This window comes from Fukomys damarensis, unplaced genomic scaffold (genome assembly GCF_012274545.1).
Source record: "Fukomys damarensis isolate Sample0158 unplaced genomic scaffold, DMR_v1.0_HiC HiC_scaffold_28, whole genome shotgun sequence".
In the NCBI taxonomy this organism is placed as follows: Eukaryota; Metazoa; Chordata; class Mammalia; order Rodentia; family Bathyergidae; genus Fukomys; species Fukomys damarensis.
In genome coordinates this window covers 21,482,019-21,504,048 of record NW_022900940.1, presented here as the reverse complement: position 1 = coordinate 21,504,048, position 22,030 = coordinate 21,482,019, and the positions used below count along the sequence as shown (strand labels likewise).

Sequence of the window (22,030 nt, the reverse complement as noted above, 5' to 3'; positions counted from 1 at the left end):
CGAGGAGGGGACTCAGTGCTCAGTCTCCCTCCTATACTATAGGCCACCAGGCAGGAAGTGAGGGCGGGAGGCAGAGAGATGAGTCTGACAGGAAGCCAGGGAACAAAGCAGTCATACCTGAGAGCAGTCAGGGAGGATGAGGTCCTCAGTGGAGGGGGTTGTGGAGGAAGAGCCAGGTGGTTTAAAGAGTGAAGGGGAAAGGAAGAGAGAGGCCCTGACTGCCAGGCAGGTCTGACTGCTTCTAAGGAATGGAGACAGTGCAGGATCGCAGCCAGGTCAGACACCTGCTAGGGCCCTCCGCCTGAGCTCAGGGCCTGGGGAACCAGTGGAGAAAGCCAACGACAGACCCCTTCAACGATCAGGTCAGCGATCAGGCCATGCAGGGGAATGCCTGTGAGTGCATCTACACCTAAGCACAGGGAAGGAGCACCCTGGATGAAGCAGGCCCTCCCTGGTTAGCGAGTCTGCAGGTACTTTGCTCCTGGACTTTCTGGCCAACAAACATTTACAAGCCACCTCGTTTGGGACATTTTGTTACAGCAGTATGAAGAAACAAAGGCGGCCTCTCAAAGTCAGGGCTGTCCAAATGCAAACTCATGACCCCTATCCTGGCCTAAGTCCTCATCTGATGTTTCTTCTTTCAGTAAATGGTAACATCTGCCCAGCTGCAAGCCTGGAACCAGAATCATCTGACCCATGTCCCTCTTTCTAACCCTTCATGTCCAATCCAGGGCCATGGCTCTCAAAAAGCTGCTGTCACTTCCGTCTTAGGCATCACTACCCCAGTCTCCCAGGGGGCCTGCTGCCAGCTCCTAGATGGTTTCCTTGGATGCACAAGTCCCGCACTCAGCCTGTTCCGCACACTTAGATCAGAGGGGCTTGTCATACACCAGTCATATCATGTCACTCTCCTTCGACAGCTCTCAACAAAAAGGCAAAACTTGAAGACGGTGTCTAAGGCCTGTCCCCGTCACATCTCTACCTATTCCCACACGTGCCATTTTCCCCTCCAACCCTATGGGCTCCGCAGGTGCCGTTCCTCCTCTGGGGAACACAACTCTGTCCCCTCCTTGCTGTACTCACTGTTCGTGTCTCTGTCAAATACCACTTTGACAGGGAAGGCTTCTCTTGTCTGATAAGGTTAAGTGCTCCAATTATTATCAATCTCATATCTTTTCTTAGCACTCATCACAGCTGCAGCATTACCACTTTTTTTGTTTGTTTGTTTTTTGGATTTTTGAGACAGGGTCTCACTGTGTAGTGGAGACTGACCTGGAACTCACTACTTAGCCCAGGCTGGTCTAGAACTCACAGCGATCCTCCTGCCTCAGCCTCCAGAGTGCTGGGATTACAGGCGTGCGCCACCACGCCCGGCTTTACCACTTTTAATTTGGGTGAGCAAATAGTGCAGGCTACACCGAAAGTTCTATGCGGGCGAGGACCATATGGTTCTGTTCATCACTGTATCTCGGAGTGCCTGCCACAAACCTTGGGCACATAACAGCCACAGGCTAAACATGTGTTGAATGACCAAGTGATGATAAGGTCACGAAAAATGAAAATAGGACTCGAGGTAGAAAAGAAAATAGTGAAGGAAGGTACACCAATATCTTCAAAGAACACAGAGGAACGACTGGGAAGTCAGACCAGCACAGCTTAAGGGTCCTGTAGATAATGGCTGATGCCCCAAGGATGTGCAGCTGCAAGAAGGTGGGGAGGCTCTGGGATTACTGAGCTTGCATGGATTGAAGAGAAGCAGATTCTTTTAAGAGATTCGTCCCTTTTTCTGACTGGATTTTCCTTACAATAAAAAGGAAGCTCTCCTCACGAGAAGCCTCTGAAGGGACCTTGATTCTCCCAAGAAGCAGGAAAGCATACTTCACGGAAGGGCATTGCCAGCCAATGGAAACAGGGCAGCTGGGGCACCCACGCTGGCCGCCGGATTCTGAAGAGCTGCAAATCCACCTCAGGTGAGTGCACTAACAGGAAACCCTCACACCCCAATCCGTTACACAGCAGCCCATGAACAGCTCTTTGATACTTTCTCAGCCACTGCAAACCAGCCGTTTGAGGCCTGGCTCCCAACTCTTGCCAGGGAGACACGTACCTTGGTCCACCCGGGAAAATGGATGAAGGTGTCCTGGGGCAGGTCCGGGATCCCACTGGGGATGGAGAAGCTGCCCACGTAGAAGGCCGGAAGCGTGCGGTTGGCTGAGCCATGAGCACAGTGCTCAGCGTGGTGGCGGGCATCATGGCCACCCCAGCTCCCCAGGTGGCTGCGCACGGCCTCCTCCGCGTCCAGTGGGAAGATTGTCCAGTTGGTGAGGATATGAGAGCCAAGGGTCATGTTAGAAACCAAGCCCTGCAAAGGAGAGCAGAATGTGATGAGCTGGGCAGGGAAGGAAAAAGACGTCGAGTGTCTCTGTGTTCAGCGTTGGCTGCCTGGGAAAGCAGACTGAGATAGCAAACCCCCAACAGTAAATGAGGCCCAGGCCCTGTGCACACCCAGTAACACAGCTCCAGTGTGAAGTGGAATCACAGCTCTTGGGAAGAGCTTCATTTTCAAACCAGAACTGCGCTCTCAGAGGCCAGGCTGTCACCACAAAAGGCCCAGGGCTGCTGCTGCTGCTGCTTCTTTTTTTTAACTGTAAGCTGTGGTTTTATTTATTTATTTATTTTTGAGACAGGGTCTCCTATGTAGCCCAGGCTGGCCTCGAGCCCAAGGTGTTCCTCCTGCCTCAGCCTCCTGGGTGCTCAGATTGAGGACACGTGCCACCACACTGAGCAAGCTCTTTTTAACTGCTAAAGTTGCCCAACATAATCACTTTCATCAGAAAGGAAACCCCCAAGAGCCACTGTAGGCCTGATTATCATAATCGGAACCATTCCAAGCCCTCGAAGCTATTATTCCCAGCTCAGGATTTCAGAATGTCAGCCTTGAGCAGATTTAAGCCAATTTGGAGTCTTCCCTTGTTAACAAGTTAGTTAGGCCCAGGGCTTCTGCTTTTCCATGACGGGGACTGAGCAGCTAGCACACCTGGCCCCCAACCTCCCGCTCTTGTTTCTCAGGAACGGAAGATGGAGTCTGAGTGAGGAGAGAACTTACGGGGGGAAGACGGAGTGCTCTCCCCACTGCAGATGGAGGGGTGTGGATTCTGACCCCACACGGAGCCAGGAGCGAGTGTGACCCTGAGCGCCTCAGTGAGCCTCACAGGGACGAGCCCTGGTGTCCAGTCATCTGCCGTGAGGACCAAATGAGACAAAGTAGGTGGGGACACTTCGATGTCTGTAGAAGGGTATGACGATGAAGGTAAACCTCAGAAAGCGATTTGGATATTGCTCTATCCGTCCCTCGGGGCAAGGACTACAGTGTCCCTGGCTATGAGCCATCACACAGAAGCTGATGTCCAAGGCCCATCTGACTTCTCATTCCTGGCCTTTCGTGTGGGGCCCTTCCCCATTCTTAGTGGGACTGCACGTTCGTCTCAGAACGCCTTCTGGTACTAAGTCTCCTTTGCCCATTTTGTAATTAAACACTAAGCAGGTAGCTGTGTGCCAGGCTTTTTGTGTGGTATTGCGAACCCTAAGACTATACAACAGGGACCTGATCACCCTATGGTCAGTGAGGCCACGAGAGCTGGGCAGGAAGCCAGTGACCACAGCCTGAGCACTGGGAGGCAAGACTGTCATGCACAGTGTACCCCAAGAGTATAGCTGCCTGGCCTCTGACCTGCCCCAAAGGGGTCAGGAAGTAGCCACAGGTCCATCCTATGCTGGACCGGGCGTGGTGCCACAGTTCCCTGGAAGAACCTTCTTTCCTTTTGCAGGTGGTGAGCTGCTAGAGGAGTAGTTCACATCTGATGTCTCTACACGCCCTGAAGCATGCTGGGGGCCATCGTGGGAATTTAAAGGCTTGCTGAGTAATGCTCTCAAGATATCTGCGGGAAAATGTATTTGGGCTAGACACCTGGGCACAGAGGGGCCAGCAGAGGCAAGGGGCAGTGTGGCGAGGAAAGGCTTCCTATGATGCTGGAGTCCAGGCCCCCACACCCAGAACCCATCCAGAGCTAAGCGGCTTTACTGGTGAGGGAGGGGCCCTGTTGAGTGCGGTGAGCTTTCAAAGTGGAGGAAGAGCTCCGTGGAGCAGTTTCCTCCTTCTGCTTTTCGTGACAGGATAACCAAATTCAAACACAAGGCAAGTGCTCTGAGTGCAAAGCTCAGCCTTCTCATCGCCTGCAGAGGAAAACAGCTCTTCCAAAGAATCCATCTCCTAGGTTGTAAGAAAATCAGGGTGGTTCACTCATCGAGCCAAGCAGCGTGTGTGCTCTTAAAAAGTGCTCCTGTGATGCTAACTTGATTGTGATGATCACTTCGCAATGTACAGCCGTCGCAAAACCTTCAGTTTTCTCGACTATATAAATTTGTTCCTTACTTCTGGGTTAAAAGAGGTGAAAGGGAAAGAACGTGTCTGTGAGTTTTTCAATGGATGTACGAACACTTCCTCCGACTGCTAAGAGTCCTGACAGTGTGACTCATCTTACCTTGGAATCATTGATATAACTGCCATAGTTCACACGTCCCATGTTCTCCACCAGCAGGTCCAGGCTGGCTCCAGGTTTCTCTTGTATTTTCAGAGAGAACACATGGTTTCGCTCAAGGACTCCTTGGGGGACCTGTGGGTTCAAGGTCCAGTCAGAATTGAACGCAAAGGAGCAAGAAGAAGGGATGTGCAGACCTGGCCTTCACCATCTGACCTGCAGGAAGGCTCTGAGACCCCTAAGTCCATGGCCAGGTGGCTACGCTCCCCAGTCAGCTGCTTGCTAAACAGGAAAATTGCCAGACACACAGGCGGGCTGGTTGCCATTGCTTTGGAAAGTTTTACTGTTTGCCCGTTTTTAAAGGAAAGAGAATGGAGGTAGTTCCAGGAGAGGATTCCTGGTAGAGGAGCTGCTTTGTGTTTTCGCAGCACAAAAGTCAGCCACAAAGAAACAGCTTCTAAACAGCATGCAGAGGGGAGGCAAATAGATAACCAAGATAACGTCAGAGCTAGGTGGAGCATGCTCACATCAAAAGAATTGATAGGATGCATTAACCACAAAAATTATGTAAGAGAATGAAGGAACATAACAGTTTTTTTTTTTTTCTTTCTTTCTTTGGTACCTGGGATCGAACTCAGGACCTTGAGCTTGCGAAGCAGGTGTGGTGCCACTGAGCTAAATCCCCAGCCCAATAACAGGTATTTTTATTAACAACAAATTCTTAACTTTTTAAAAGGTTGCTAGATTTTTAAAAAAACTGGCATTACACTGAACACACCTCACTAAGAGAACTCCTAGACTGCAGGCCATGAACTAATCACCGCAAATACAACGCCATGGTTTAGAAATTCTTCCCACTGAAATTACAGCCGCCGATTAGGAAATAATAAAAATATTTAAATTATTCTGAACAAATTTTCTTGATTATGTAAATCATTTCACATGTCCTTTCCTACGACTGTCTCAATGACAGGAATGGGTATCTCACACTGCATCCGCACTTTGTTATGAGACCAAGTTCTTGTTTTTTAGTTGCAACTGTCATTAGCAACCCTTCAGAATACAATTTCTCATCAGGACGAGGCAGCCAGGTCAATGAACTTTGGGCAGTGGCAGGTACAAAACTGAACTGGAAATGCATGGTGTCCCGCAGGAATAATAAGCTGTGGCCAGGCAGAGAAGGATGGCGCTGCGCCGGGAGATGCAGAAGCCCTCCCAGCTCGTGGGTGTTGGAGCAGGGTCCTCAGAGCCAAGATGGGCCTGGGAAGTAGTCCAGGCAGATGGAGCCTGGGACAGGCCACATCCGCAAGCAAGGGACAGCGGTACGGGACATCAGGAGGGCAGAGCCTGACACGGAAGAGGTGAGCAAAGGCCCGAAGTGCCACGTTCATAGGTTCTATGTCCACGTCAGGGCAGAAATGCATCTGTAAGACCCTTACCCCGTCTATGGAGACATAGGCCCGATCGTGGACTCCATTGAAGGGTAGAGTAGAGAGGTGCGTCGAGTTGCGGTAATCTTCAGGAAGTCTTGTTCGGTACAGCACAAACCCAAAATACTGGTTAGAAAAGGATTTAAGAAAAAGGTATCATTCTTGCTGTTCATTTATGGAGAACTTGGTTTCTCTTGATCTGTATGAAAGGGATGTTTTGAAAACCATAAGGAAAAATAAGCTTCCATGAATGACTCCCTGCAAAGCTCATTCTGTAAGAAGGCAACCAGTTCAGCTTTTAGATCTTTGCATAACTGCACTGACCTTAAGCTGCAAGCATCCCTCTCCCACTGGCAGGTAAGTCATTTGCTCAGTGACCCAGGACTGTATCATATGTATCAAAAGGTACTGGTATTAATTCAGAACAAAATCCAGGAAGACGAACAAAGAAACGAGGCAAACACCAACAAAACCATGAAGTGAAGTTCTGTTCAGGTCAACTCTTCAGGTTCTTGGGCTAAATCTGTTCTAACATAAAACAAGACTCAATCTGAAACTAAAGTGGTACAAGAGGGGCAAAGAGAAAGGTGAGAGACTAGATTGTAACTGTTGCTGAATCTGAAGTTATTTTTAGATGGGGACATCCCCAATCCTAAAGGAATGTGTTAACCAGCCTCAGCAGCCACAGAATTAGTTACTGATCTTCTTATCTCTTTCTTGCTGTGGATGAGCTGGGACAAAATCCTGGGTTATGGAAGAGAATCCAAATAGAAATCCAGTATGCAACAGAGAAAAAGGTCCCACTTCTAGGGCTTAAAGTGGAAGGTGATTTGGAGGAACTGTGGAAAACATTACTCTCCGGGTTGCAGGAATGGGCTGTGCACAGGGAATGCTACTGGTCCTGCCCAATCTTCAAGGCCAAAGGCACCCCAGACCCCAAATCTGTCTCCTTGTTTACTGAAGCAAACCAAAGTGGTGAGCGCTCATTCTGGGGTTGCGGAAACCTTTGCAAAGAGCTTCCAGAAGGGGAACAGAAGCCAGGGTAACCCTGCACACAGGTGTGGCTGAAGCCTCAGGGGTTGGGGTGCGGTAGCCTGCAGAGGTACCAGGCTCTGCCCCCGGCCTGCAGCTTGTCGCCTCCCCTCCCCACACAGTTTTACTGGAAATAAGTATTCTCGGTGCTTGCCCCAGCCGGGGAAACAGCCAGGGCCAGGGGCCCCACCCAATTCCAGAGCACTGTGTTACCTTATTTTTCAGACTCCTTCCAGAAGGTGACCACAGAAAATCAGAAAGGCTCGGGTAACCTAACATTTCAAAAAATGGTGCTGGATCCCAAGGGTGTAAAAGGGTGCTGAGATCCTAGGACAACCAAAGGACAGACTGACCTCACAGGCACCTGATGCTGTGCCTGGGGAAAAGGCCTGTCACCTCTGTTGTATTCATACTAAATCTAATTAGCAAGGGAGAGTCTACTACGAAACTCTTCAAAAATGCCCCCGTCAAGAGTAATAAGTGCAGGTACAGTTTCTGATAAAAGAAGATTAAAGACAATACTGGGGCTGGAGATTTAGCTCAGTGGCATGATACCTGCCTCAAAAGCGCAAGGTCCTGAGTTCGATTCTCAGTACTGGGGAGGAAAAAAGATTAAAGACAGTACTACTGTAATGTGAGATGAAATTGGAAAATGGATTGAAGAGCGGGGGATTTAGCTCAGTGTTTCTGCCGCCTGCCTTGCAGGTACAAGGACCCGAGTTCGATCCCCGGTACCAAAAAACAAACAACAACAAAAAAAATCCAAACAAACAAACGAAATGGATTGAAGAAATGTAAAAGGGATGTTACTGAGATGACTAGGGACCCCTGAATCAGACAATAGGGTGCTATCAGTGGTAAGTCTCAAGTGAGATCACTGCCTTGTGGTCATAGAGGATAGAGTCTTCTTTCTTTTTTCTTCCTTCCTTCCTTTCTCCCTCTCTTTCTTTTTTGGTACTGGGATTCGAACTCAGGTCCTTGTGCTTGCACAGCAGGAGGCAGAACCTCTGAGCTAAATCCCCAGCCCAATGTGTGTTTTCTTAAAAGATGTATGCTACAATATTTAGGGGTGACACTGATAGCAAAAAATGGTTAAAAAAATAAGAGCAATTGACAATACACACATGGAGAGAAAAATAAAGGAAGCAAAGTAATTGCTCATAACTGTGAATCCAGATGGAAAAATATTCCAGGTACCTGTGGTAGAAATTTTTTGTTTGAAATTTGCTAAACTAAAAAAACAAAACAAAAACAAAACAAAAACCCTCTAAAAAAAGAAAAGGCAGTATTTGAAGAGTAAACTTAAAAATACACACACTTTGAAAAAGATGTGGGCCAGGGATTTAGCTCAGTGGTTCTGCCGCCTGCCTTGCAAACATAAGGACCCAAGTTCAATCCCCAAACAAAACAAAACAAGATATGTAGTTCCACCGCCTGGCCTGCCTTGCCAGTGCAAGGACCCGAGTTCAATCCCCGGTACCAAAAATAGATAGATATACTCTGTTCTCCTCAAAAGTAAGAAAAACAATGTATAAAACAAGTGTACCAAAAACACAGTCCCCATGTAACTCAGCTAAGAATAATTAAAGTTCCTTTTTGAGTACTAAAATAGTGGCTCAGTAGATCCAAGTCCCAAATTACTTACTTACTTTATTTATTTATTTATTTTTGTCGTACTAGGGATCAAACTCGGGACCTTGTGCTTGCCAAGTAGGTGCTGCACTACTGAGCTACATTCCCGGCCCAATGCCCCAAATGTCTGTTTACAAAATTATGCTGAAGGAGGCTGAGCCACTTCCTATGTGAGTGCTAGTAAGTGGGAGGGAAATTCAGAAAGATCAGGCCCCATGCAGCTCCAGAGCCTGGAAAGCCCGGGTCCCAGCCCTCCTTAACCCATCTACTCACCAGCAAACAAGCTCTGCAAAGAGGTGCAGAAAGCACAATTCTGTCAGTAGAAAAAGGTGAAGCATTACCTGTGAAGGCCTACCTGTTTCACCCGGATAAATGTCAAGGGATAAAGGCTTTGTATGGACCCTCCGGGACATAGGATGTCCAGAGCTCCCTCCACTGTCTTTAACTGAAAAGAAAGAAGAGTAGCACTTACTCTTCCCGTCACTGGTAATGACGGCAAGGATAATATGATGCCCAAACCATTCGAGACTTCAGTGGATTAGACCAAACCATGGAATAAACGTGTTGTTCCAACTCTACTCAGCGCTGCTTCTTAGTAACCTTTGGTTCTCTTCAGCCACTCCCTAACTCCTGATGAAAAATGTAAACGCTAGTAGTCTTAAAGAGCTTCAAATTACTCATTTAGAAATACAGGGGCTAGGGATTCAGCTCAGGGGTTCCACTGCCTGCCTCGAAAGCGCAAGGTCCCAAGTTTGATACCCAGTACCAAAAACAAATATAACATGCTCAGGGATAAACATGACAGGCCTTGAAATAAGTGCAAACCAAGGTTCAGCAGCTGCCTCCTCCATAAAGCTTTTCATAATATCGTTAAGAAAAATAACTATAAAGTATAGTAACTAGAAGCAGCTGCACCAAGACTAGATGTGCCATTATGTCACCTTGTTATAATTCTTCCAGTTATTTCACCCTCCAGTGAGCTTGTCTGGAGTCATTTAGTAGTTGTTTGGTACCAAGCTCTCCCTACTGCCCAGCACCTGGCAGACAAGCTAAGTACTGCTCACGTCCTGGACTCCTGCAGCCGCGTGCTTATTTGAATGCAACGCTAAGAGCACTAACGACAGCTACCTGTTAGGCATGTGCTTGCCCATCCCACATGGGTTGGAGCACTGTACATCCACTAGCTTGTTCAACACTCACAACCGACTGGGGACACTGGCAGGCATCATTGGCCCAAAGGGATTCAAGGCAGTTCACTCAAGTAACGAGAGCCAGGGCTGGCAGTTATGTTTGTTTCCAAAACCCAGATAATGCCCACCATAAAACTGATAAGGACTTTTTAAACATTTGTTTTTGTTTTGTTTTTTAGAGACAGGGTCTCACCATGTAGTTCAGGCTGGCCTTGAACTTGCAGTGATCCTCCTGCCTCAGCCTCCTAGAGGGTTGAGATTATAGCCATGCCCAACCATGCCCTTTGAGGATTTTATAAACAGTTTACAAGGGTGCCTGGCTGCCATACAGCACAGTGGAAATCTTTCTTTTTGTTTTTTTTAACTTTTGAGATAAAGTCTCATTAAGTTGCCCAGGCTGGGCTTGAACCTGGGACTTGGGATCCTTTTGCATTAGTCTCCTGGAATGCTGTGATAACAGGTAAATGCCATTGTGTTAGGAAAAAAAATTCTTAATTACAATTCAATCAAGTCAGCCATTCCCATGAGCGTTTTCCTACCTGGACAACTAAAGGAATATAATTCATAATAAAACCTTGTATCCTATATAGCTATATTCTACGTAAATTTGATTTAGTTACATGTCAATTTGCTATCTTAAATTGTATACATTTAGTTAACAATGAAAAGCCATGTCTGCTCAATTTTCCTTCCTGACAAGCAGTATGTGTTTTCGTTACTACGTGAGCTTTTTGTTGAGGCAATGTTGCTGTTTTAAACATTTCCAGTTATTTTCTGTTGCATAAAAATAAATCTCCACAGCTCTAAAACCAACCAACAGCCTTTTCCTTTAAGTAGCTGCAGCAATGAACGAGTAGAAGGAAGCCTGCACCCTTCACAAGCATGATTAAGGTCTGATGAATCTAGAGAGAGATCCCTATCAGACGAGACCCCACATTCTTTGTAGAATGTAGCACACACATCTGACACTAGGTGGAAAATGTTTCAAGAGCTCAACAAACCAACCATAACGTCAAACGGCTTCTTGAACGGAAAAATTATACAATCATGTTTGGCATTTTGCTTAAAGATAAAAACTTAAGATACTATTTTAGAATGTCAAAATTCTTAAGAAATCAGTAGTGGCTCGTGTTTTTTCTTCTTGTGAATGAACACAGGTAGGAGTTAGGGAGTCTAAGAGGGGAAAACCTGACGACACAGGCGGGCAAAACAAACTGACTTGGCTTACATCATATCTGACTATTAAATAAAGTCTCTCTCCTTCTCTAGGACAAAACATCCCTGCCTCATATTTATGATTAATTCCTAGCCTTTCCCCCTGATATCTCACTTACCAAGAAACCAGTCTATAAACATGAGGACATGAATTTGAGATCAAGGGGGAGTGTGCAATTCAGCAGAAACGTAAAAATTTCTGTGGTTTCACCCCTGCTGCTAAATCCCACTCCCTCACTCCCAGTCTTTCAACGCAGTGTTTTTTCTTTCTTACCATTCTCAGAGTGACTTTCCCATACGCGAACTTTGGTGTAGATGGAGGGATAATACCTTCTGGTACTTTTTCAAACTATAAACAGAAGTGGAAAAAATGAGAGAAGAGAAAAATTCTGTCAAACCTCTAGAAACATAGCCGTAAAATTCATTTCTCAAAAGAAAGGTCAAAGTTTCAAATGATGGTGCTGTGATTTTTGGAAAAGCAAAGGCTCACAAGGATTTCTTCCAAAACAGCACCTGGTACATGCTTTACTTCTAATCGTGAGTCTGTGTCATAAGCTCTGAGAACAGAAGACTTTAAAACAAAAAGTAAAAAGAAATAGAAAAACTCCCCCTTGCTTTGAACACACTGAACCCGTCGTTCTCGCCCCTTTCTGAAGCAGTTTTGAAAATCCTCTTATGTTCATACTTGTGCTCTCATGGCTGAATCGATCCAAAACATTTACCTTTCATGGTCCATTCCACTTAGGGGAAGAGCCAGGAGTCACATGGTTCAGCAAGTAGAGTGCGTAAGGACGCATGGTTAATGTTTTTGATAGAAATTGCCATACATGGTTGGTTAATGAGGGGTATGCATAAGTTATGGTGAATGTTTACATTAAAAAATTGATTACACTAAAAGATACGTTGCCATTACTCCCTCAGATCCTCAAAATATTCCCTTTGACGTCGAGCATGTCTTCTGTGGTTGTTCACTTAAACGTTCACTGCATCTTTCAGTCAGCCTTTGTATACATGTGTACGTGTACATATTGTACAGATGTGAACGTGTATAAGTACACATGGAGAGAGGGTGGAGGAGGAGAAAATGTTGGAATATCTGGGTATAAAAACTCTCTAGTCTTAGAAAAACCTGTAGCCACATGGCATTTCTAAGTAGACCGCATTATGATCTCTTGGAATCCATTTCTCTCTCCTTCTCTCCACCCCATGCTTCCATCCCCAGCCCTGGCTTTTTTTAAAAAAATGAATAAAAATTAATGATTTTTAAAAAGTGGAGAAAATACTATTATAATGAAAAGTGACAGTCTCCTAATTCACTTTTCTCTTAGTTCTAACCTTTGGAGACAACCATTTAAAAATCACTCATTCCTGCTTTTGCTTCTTTTGATCTGTAAATAATATATTCTTTTTGCAGGGGTACTGGCGATCAAACTTGGGGCCTTGTGCTTGTGAGGCAGGCGGTGGAACCACTGAGCTAAATCCTCAGGCTCTATACTATTATTTCTTATGTGATGAATTTGAAACATCACATATGAGAGTATTACTCCCACATATAATGACCCCAGATTATCTTCCTTTCTTGCCGGTATGATCATAGTACCATCTTCACTTTCTCCACTGGTTACGCCCTGAAGATGGTATTAAGTTTCCTTACCCCCCCATCACTCCCATCTGGAATTATCCGTCTGCTGCAAGGAACTGACTCCTAGGGGCTTCATATCTTGAGGCTTCCCTGTATTCGCCTGGCTTTTAACTCCTGTTTTTGGATTTCATGACTTTTTCACCTCACTGGAGCACAGTCTCAAGTAACTTCCTCAGAACTGGTACGTGGGAAGTAAACTTCGGGAATCTCTGATTGCTACTTTATACTTTGGAAGGGCACAGAACTCTGTGTTGAAGAGCATCTCCCCACAGAACACCAAGGGTACCACTGAGCCCTATCATTCATGCGGCTCACGCCTACTTATGCTTGTTCCTCTGAAGACTTCTTTTCCCTGGAAGTATGTAGCCTCTTTATTCTCAGTGTTCTACAATCTTCCAAGGATCTGCATTTGTACCATATTTTATTTTATATATATATATATATATCACATATATAGCATTCATTATGCTAAGCAAGTTAGAGATCCCTTTCAATTTTGGAAAAATTCTATATTGTTTCGCTTTCTCCATTTTTTTCTACTTTAGAGTATCAAGATGGGCATCTAGATTGTTCCTCTGTATCTCTTCTGTCTTCTCTCTCATTTTCATCTTTCTCTTCTAATTTCCAGGAAATTAGTTTTCATTTCCCATACATTTTCCCCCCATGGCTCCTTTTTTAAAGGAGCACATGCATGCGTGTGTGTTACTAAGGACTGAAACCAGGGCCCACCCACTGCAACGTTCCCAGCCCTACAGGTACCAGCTCCCCACAGTGAATGTCATCATTAGGTACTGTAAACATGTACTGTATTAACAAACATTTTTAAAAACTTAGCTAAGATACTTAGTTGCTCAGGCTGGACTTGAAATTGTGATCCTTCTGTCTCAACCTCCCAGAGTACTTGGATTAGAAGTATGCTGTATCCTGTTCTTATTTTATGGTTGCAGGATCTCCTCAAATCTCTTCAAAGGATATAAATTTGAGAGATTTTGCTTAAGATCTTGTTGGTCTCCTGAATCCTCTGTTACCTCCAGGATCACTTTTTTTTTTCTTCTCTTTTTTGGTACCAGGGATTGAACTTGGGTCCTTGTCCTTGTGCTTGTGAGGCAGGTGCCGGAACTCTTGAGCTAAATCCCCAGCCCACGATCACTTTTCTATTTCATCTTGGCTCTTCTCTTTCCCACTGTAGGATTTATGTGCCTTCAAGCAGCTGGCCATCCTTGTTTGTCTGTTAATATTTAAGAGTAATTCAAACAAATATCCAGTCATCTCTGTATCCTGGGGGCTTTGTTTTAGGGTAAGTCAATGGAGTCAGATATAATGTGGAAGTTCTCTCCTCTAGGGTTGTTTTACTTTTTCTTTTCTTTTTACCCCCAGAACTGGCAATCAAATATAGGACCTTTCACTTTCCAGGCAGGCGCAGTGCCACTAAGCTAAATCCTCAGTCCTGGTTTTTGTTTTTTGAAACAAGGTCTCACTATGTAGCCCAGGCTGGCCTAAAATTCACAGCAATCCTACTACTGGTTTTCAGAGTACTGGCATTACAAGGTGTGCACCACCATACCCCAGCTTTGAGCTATTTCCATTTTATTTTCTTTTTAGAGCTATTTACTTTTTAAAATTTCTTCAAAGAAAAAAAATTCCTCTGGTTTTCTGGTTGAGGGAAAGATGCCTCCCTGATGAACAGTCTGAGCTTGCTGTCAAGGAGGACCCTATAGGAAATACATAGGATTTAATTAACCTTCCCATTTTCAGCTCCATTTTTCTCCTATCCTTTCTTGCACCTGTATTTCCAGGATGCTGTGTAGCCTGTCTTTTGTTATTATAACAAAATATCCAAGGCAGGCTAACTTTAAAAAGAAAGCTTTCCTCACAGTGGCATCCCTCACTAAACGGGTCCTGGGGATTGAACGTGAGCTACAACCCTAGACCATTTTTATTCTTTTTATTTTGAGGGAGGGTATTGCTAAGTTGTCAAGTGCTCAGGCTCAGCTCAAACTTGTAACCCTCCTGTCTCAGCCTCCCAGAATGCTGGAATTATGACATACCCTGCTGTGGTAGCACACAGCTACTCAGGAGGCTGAGGCCAAACTGGGCAACTTAGCAAAACCTTGCCTCAAAAAGTGAAAAAATAAAAGGGAGTCGGGGATGTAACTCAATGGTAAAGCACTTGCCTAGCATGCATGAGTCCCTGGGTTCCACTCCCAGCACTCCAAAGAGAGGGAGGAGGGAGGAGGGAGAATCGCCAGCAGCAGCTTGATCAGCTCAATGTGCTGCAGAGTCGAGGGCATGGTGGTACCAGCATCAGGTTGGCTCTGGTACGGCTGTGTGGGGCAGAACTGACCAGGGTCCCATAAGACAAACCAAATCCTTTCCAAGGGCAGTACCTTCAACAGACCAAGGGGCTCCCAGTAGGCCCTGCTTTTTCTGTTGGCATTTTGTTTTGAGACAGGGCCGCACTATGCAGCCAGGCTCCCTCCTCTCCTGGAGGGCACCACCGTGCCTGGCTCAAGCCCACTTAAAGGAGCCACACTGCCTCCTGTGCCACCAGCAGGCACCAAGCGGCCAGCACATGGAGCCCAGGGTTCCTCATCCTGTGTCTTCACTCACCACTCCTGCATCTATGGTAACTTTCTTGTTCTAGAAATTTTGTGAAATCTACATGCACAGAAAGCTCCCCTCTTGTTGGCTTCATTTTTAAAAAAAATCCTTTTCTTATTAACAGTTTGGAAGGAAGAGATAGACACAGTAGAGGGTCAGTCAGCTGTCTTGAAGTGGCAAGTCCTTTGTAATCTAAGTATTTTGTGATTCTTTAAAAGAAGATCATGTTAGCGGAGCATGGTGGCGCATGCTTGTTGTCCCAACTGCTCAGGGGGCTGAGGCAGGAGGCTCACTTGAACTCGAATTCAGAGCCAGCCTGGACCCTGTACAAAAAAATAAAAAATTTTAAAGAGACGAATGTGAGGGCAAAGACTTATTCGTTCTTAGAGCAAGATGTTGTAAAATCCTAGCTTTCCCTGAAGTTGCAATCACATTCTTTCTCCTTGGGCAGCTCACTCATGCCTTCCTGTTCTAGCTCACGTTCTGGCCAATAAAAGCAGGAAACGCAGATTCACACAAGGGGATCCAATGGCAGCGTGATTAGTCCTGGTATGTGCCTTATTCATCTGTACACGGCAGCAGTCGAGTCAGAGAGGATTCCTGTTAACTAGAACTGCGATCTCCTGTGCTACACAGGAAAACTGTTCTGCACAAACACTCTTGCTCGGCCTCCCTCCCGGTCCCTGAGGGAACGCTCATGGGCCAGGTCCGTCCTGTTTTACTACTCCCAGGGGCCCTCGGACCTACTTATTAGATTTCCTTCTTACAGATGAGACGGGAAAGTCACTCAACTTACAAGACAGGGAAGGGGTGGGTGTTGTCACTTGGAGTCTCGTGTCACCTCTGCAGCTCCTTCTGCCTCCTGTACTGTTCCATGGATGCAGGGCAGAAGGGTCTCTGCTCATCATTTCAAAAACAGAAACCAAAAAGCTCCAGACCTCCACAAAACCTTTGGTCTTCAGATTTCCCTCCTAGATCCTCCCCTTAGGCACACACACCACTCGCCTAAAGCACTCTGCCGTGCCAAATATTGGCAAAAATTTTCTGTTTTGCATATTATAGTGCTTCAAATGGATATGACAGAATTTACATAACCAACCCTTCTGTGTTAGGGGCTGAGTTCGTTCTGATATTGATATTACAAATAATGCTGCAACGAAGTACTTCAAGTCTGTAACATTACTCTTCTTTTAAATTTTAACTTTTATAAATAAAGCTCCAAATGAAAGAATATAAGCATTTTACAGGACTCTTATAAAGTATATGCCCAACTTTCCACCATGTTATGAAACACCTGGCTATGTTCATCACCAATTAGCTGTTTGAACTTTGAGATGTTAATGAATTCTATAGCTAATTTTAACATAATTATTAAGCTTCTATCACATTTCCTGAAATTTTCCATTTCCTTTTAATTTTAGTGACTTTTCATAGATTCTAGTCTATCATTTAACAAAATTCTCATATCCTATAAAGCTAATTCATGTGTCAGAAAATAGGCAAATATATAAAAATACTATACTTCTGAATCTTTATTTCTCCGTAACAATTTAGTCAGTTTTCATATCAATCAGAAATACTGTTTTTGATCACACTTATTTAGCTAGACAAATTCAACATGGACAGCTGCTTGCTTTCCTGTGGTATCTGGCAGATTAGGTGACCAGCCACCCCTTCGTCAAGCTGGCCTGTTTTCGTCTATTCATCTAACAAACTTATTTAGAAAGTGCTTTGTGTCACGCTCTTGTGTTTAGTCCTAGATATAAATAGCACCCAGTTGAGGGAAACTGTACAAACAAGTTACCGCAACACACAATGAGACATGGTATAATGAAGATTTCCACACTGCAACACGGTAGTGAGAGAACAAGTGGGAATAAGTCTGCAGGAGATGAGTCAAACACTTCCCGAAGTAATTCAGATGTGTCTTCCCTTTCCAGGTGAATCAAGGCAGAAAAGACAATGCATGCAGAGGTCAGAAGGTGAAAACATCACAGAGCCATTCGGAACTGTATGTGGGTTTGTTTCTTATCCATCTTAATGCCAGAGTCACGCCTAAGAAGAGGAGACTGGAAGACAGGCCAGCAGGGTGGCACCACCTGTAGTCCCCGCACATGGGGGCTGAGGTAGGAAGACTGCTAGAGCCCAGGAACTTGAGTAATACAGCAAGATCCCAAATACACCAAAAATAAATAAAAGGTAAGGCTGGAGAAAAACAGGGGGCCAAGTCACGGAAAACAGGCTGACCAGATCAGCGTTTGGAGGAATCAATCTGGAAGATGGACTCGCAGAGTCGAGTCAGTAGGGAATGACAAGACCAGTGCCACAGAGGTATAGGTGATGCTTTAAAGGACCACCTATCTGTGTCGGATACAAAACACTGGGCTTCCAGCAGCACCACAGGTCAGCAAGAGACCTCTGTCCAACCACCCAGCCAATGTCACTCCAGTCATAAAGAAGGACAACCAATCAGCCAGCATAGTCTGAACCTGGGTCAAGTTTCAAAGTTTATTAAGCTTCTGAAGTACTGAAAAATCTCTGTTTTCTTTTCCCCACTCTCCACCCAGCCCCAGTAACCACCTTTGGGAATCTGAGAGTCCACTCCAACTCTCAAAGTGCTCAACTACCACTCCATTAACTTGTGCAGACTGCTCTAGCTCCAAAAGGACCCCTGAACTCCGCTCTGATGGAATCTTTAGGAAGATCTGAACAAAACTCTATTTTGACCTTAAATTTATTCAAAAGCACACACAAACTCACCACTGTCTGTCAGGAATCAATAGGGAAAAAAGGGCGCTGCCCTATAGTTCTATGGTTCACCCTAGAGGTCAAAGTGTTAACCATGTCTGGTTGATTTTTACCCACACCAAAGAGACTATACTAGAAAATGCAAACGTCGTGCCCTCTGCTAGGCCTTGAAGACTCACTTGTCAGGACCTTTATACTGAGCACAGCTGCAAAACACTGATGATCTCAGGGTCCATGTCCACGAAACATATTGCTTCTCACCATCTAATGAATTGTTGCGATCAGTTAAAACAATCACACTTTCTTTACATCTTTGGTGAAAGAAGGCAAGTAGGATCCTTGCCATCAGTTTCTTTACCTTGATGTAACAAATCAGCTAACTGATTGTATGCAAAGTCTCAGTAAAATGCACCCACTCAATCTTTCAAGGTAGGCCATTTCTCCCTTCTAAATCCGAAATGTCAAAAACAAAAACAGAAAAGGGGAAATGAGGACCTATTATTCTGTTTTTTTCTTTTTCTTTTTTAGACAGAGTCTTACTGTGCAGTCCAGGCTGGCCTCAAACTCACAAGTGATCCTCCTGCCTCAGCCTCCCGAGTGCTAGGATTACAGGTATGAGTCACCATGCCCAGCTTCATATTAATTAAAAAAAAACTTCTTTATAAGTTTGCAGTACATAATGATCACATTCCTCATGGGGCACTGCATATGTACAGAAAATATTGTAATTCTTATTCTCTCCATCTCATGTCCCTCTTCCTATTTGCAAAAGATCTAGCTCCCTATTTCCTATTTATCTATCATTTATTTTGCTTTCTTTATACTTTGAGTTTTTCAGGAAAGAGAAACCGTGCAAATTTAAGCTTGTATGTCTAATTTATTTCGCTTAACTGGTCTCAAGGTGTGTCCATTTTCCTACAAATGACTCAAATTTATCACTCTTTATGGCAGAGTAGTGCTTTGTAAAGTATAAATACCAAATTTTCTTTATCCATTCAATTGTTGATGAATATTATGAGTTGTGCTGCTACAAACATGGGCATGCATGTATCACTGTACTATAACTCTTTCAGGAAGATACCCGAAGGAGAATAGCTGGATCGTGTAACTTCTGGTGTTAGTTTTGGAGGAATTTCTGTCCTCAGTAGTTATACTACTTTACACTCCCAACACTGGAGAAGGGCTCCTTTTGTTCCATAGCTTTGCCAGCACTTATTTGATTTTTTTGTTATTGTTTGATTTTGATGATAGAGTAAGGTGGAATCTGTTTCAATTTGCATTTCTCTAATGGCCAGGGATAGTGGGCATTTTTCACGTATTTATTGGCCATTTGTATTTCTTCTGGGAAGTGATTATTCATTTTAGCTATTCATTTGGGGGTGGGCAGGTCTGACGTTTTGAGTTCTTTATATATTTAGATATTAGTGTTCTGACCAAGGAATAGCTGACAAAATTTTTTTTTCCCACTCTAGGTTGTCTCTTCATCCTATTGGTTATTTCCTTCGCTGTGCAGCAGCTTAATTTTATACGCTCCCGTTGGTTGATTTTTTATGTTATTTCTTGTACATCTGGGGTTCTGTTTAGAAGTCCTTCCCTAGGCCTACGTCTTCAATGACACTTCATAGTAAAAATCCCAGTTTTACCTAAAAAATTGTATCTTATTTTATTTTACTAATAGAATAAGTATTCCTGTTTTAATATTTAGAGGCCATCTTCCCTCCAGTGTGTGTTTTTGGCCCCATTGTCAAAGAGCAGTTGGCTGAATGGGCCTGGGGTTGTTTCTGCTTCTCTGTTCTGTTCCACTGATCCACATGTCTGTTTTTGTGCCATTACCATGTTTTGTTTTCTTTTTATTTTTTGAGACAGGGTCTCACTATGTAGTTGAGACTGACCTGGAACTCACCATGTAGCCCAGGCTGGTCTCGAACTCACAGCAATCCTCCTGCCTCAGCCTCCCGAGTGCTGGGATGACAGGCATGCGCTACCACACTCGACTTCATTTTCTTTTTAAATCCCTTTAACTTTGTAATATAACATTTAGTCTGATATTGTGATGCCTGCTTCTTTGCTTTTGTTGTTCCACACTGCTTTTACTATTCTGGGTCTCTTTTGGTTCCATATGAATTTTAGGATTATTTTCTCTAGTTCTGTAAGGAATATCATTGGCATTTTGATTGGGGTGGCATCAAATTGATTTATCAGTTTAGGAAGTAGGGTCATTTTGACAATATTGATTCTGCCTATCCAGAAACACAAGCTACCTCTCCGTTTTCTGGTTTCCTCTTTGATATCCTTTTGAAAAGTACTGTAGTCTTCATTACAGAGGCCATTCACTTCATTGGTTAGATTAATTAATGAATATTTAATTTTTCTTGATGCTATTGTGAATAGTATTGCTTTCCTAATTTTTTTTTTGGTTTTTTTTTTTCCGGATTTTTGAGAGGGTCTCACTATTCCAGGTCACTGACCTGGAATTCACTACATAGCCCAGGCTGGTTTCAAATTCACAATGATCCTCCTGCCTCAGCCTCCCAAGTGCTGGGGTTATAGCCATGTGCCACCACACCCGATTCTCCAATGATTTTGAAAGACAACATTGCAAGATATTAGTCTGGGTTAAATGTTTTCTTTTAGGGCTTGAAACACTTCATTCCAGACTCTTTTGGCCTTTACATTTTGTATTGAAAAATCTGCTGTAATCCTTACCGTGATAAGTGAGTTTTTGCTTTTCTCTGACAGCTTTTAAGATTCTGTCTTTGTGCTAGACTTCTGGGATTTTTACTATGATGTGTCATGGAGAGCTTCATTTTTTCATTGTAATTATCTGGTGTTATGTAAGCCTCACTTACCTGTATGTTGAGTTCTTTCTCCATACTTGGAAAGTGTTCTGCTATGATTTCTGTGATCAGATATTTTATTCCACGTGTGCTGTCCTCTAAGATCTAACTCCAATTTGCCTTAGGTTAGTCTACTTAGCATCACTTAGTAGCCGGTGAATGATTTTTTCCTTGCTCTCTTGTCATTTTTAAGGTATCTGAGTATATCATCATGTGTTTTCATGCTGTCTTTGAGGCCTGAGACCTCCCTCACGTAGGTCACTTCTGCTATTCAGGTATTCAACAGAATTCTTTATATCCATAATTTTTTTTTTGGTACCAGGAATTGAACTCAGGATCTTGTGCTTGCCAGGCAGGTGCAGTGCTACTAAGCTACATCCCTGACGATCTCTAGAATCTCTATTTGGCACTTTTTCATAAGGAATCTGTTTTGAGGGTAAATGTAAAATTCATGTCTGGAATAGTTTTGGGCAGCTCTTCTGATTTTTCACTTGTTTCTTCTTTAACCACATGGTAAGTTTGATAGCTCCGCTATCTTTTGGACCATGTTATCTTTGAGCTTGCTGAGTTTCTTTGCTTTCTCCTCAATCATTTCCTGCAGCTCAGCTATGTGGTGTTTGATTTACTCTCCAGTGGGGTCCCTTGGATCTGCTTTGGGAGAGTTAAGAGTCTTCAGAAGCATTTGTTGCCTTGTTTCTTCATGTTCTTTTTTTTTGTGTGTGTGGTGAGAATTGAGGTCAAATAAAGTGAAAAGAATTTGTTGTGATGCACTCTTCGCTTTATTTGGCAAGAGGTATTGCATACCACTTCAGTCTACCCAACTTTATTACCTGGGTTGGACACAGTCACTGGGACATAGCAATCCTGCTCTACTCTGGACAAAGGATGTCTCCTGTCATCACAGGTTAGGGCTTCTCAGACTAACAGAAGAAGCTGTAGATAAGTTAGAGACTGAGGATAGTGAGCAGTGGTCTCAGTTATGTACTCTACCTTCTCAGGCAAGCACAAAGGCTTAGCAGTGGCCGGGCATGGTGTGGCATGCCTGTAATCCCAGCACTTGGGAGGCTGAGGCGGGAGCATTGCTGAGTTTGAGACCAGCCTGGGCTACATGGTGAGTTCCAGATCAGTCTCAACTACATAGTGAGAATCTGTCTCAAAAAAAAAA

General features: G+C 44.2%; 1 protein-coding gene across 6 annotated transcripts in view; it reads right to left on the bottom strand.

Moving 5' to 3' along the window:
* The window catches only part of LOC104865892 (beta-galactosidase), a 123,269-nt gene that overhangs the window by 39,542 nt on the left and 61,697 nt on the right, over nucleotides 1-22,030 (bottom strand). For 5 of the 6 annotated variants that reach the window (XM_010629653.2, XM_010629649.2, XM_010629654.2 and 2 more), the window contains 5 exons: nucleotides 11,312-11,386; nucleotides 8,988-9,077; nucleotides 5,978-6,094; nucleotides 4,542-4,673; nucleotides 2,108-2,362 (listed from right to left, as the gene is read on the bottom strand). In XM_010629653.2, coding sequence (XP_010627955.1) covers nucleotides 2,108-2,362; nucleotides 4,542-4,673; nucleotides 5,978-6,094; nucleotides 8,988-9,077; nucleotides 11,312-11,386 — 669 coding nt within the window. The remainder of the gene's footprint in view (nucleotides 1-2,107; nucleotides 2,363-4,541; nucleotides 4,674-5,977; nucleotides 6,095-8,987; nucleotides 9,078-11,311; nucleotides 11,387-22,030) is intronic. The other variant, XM_010629652.2, reaches the window with a different exon arrangement.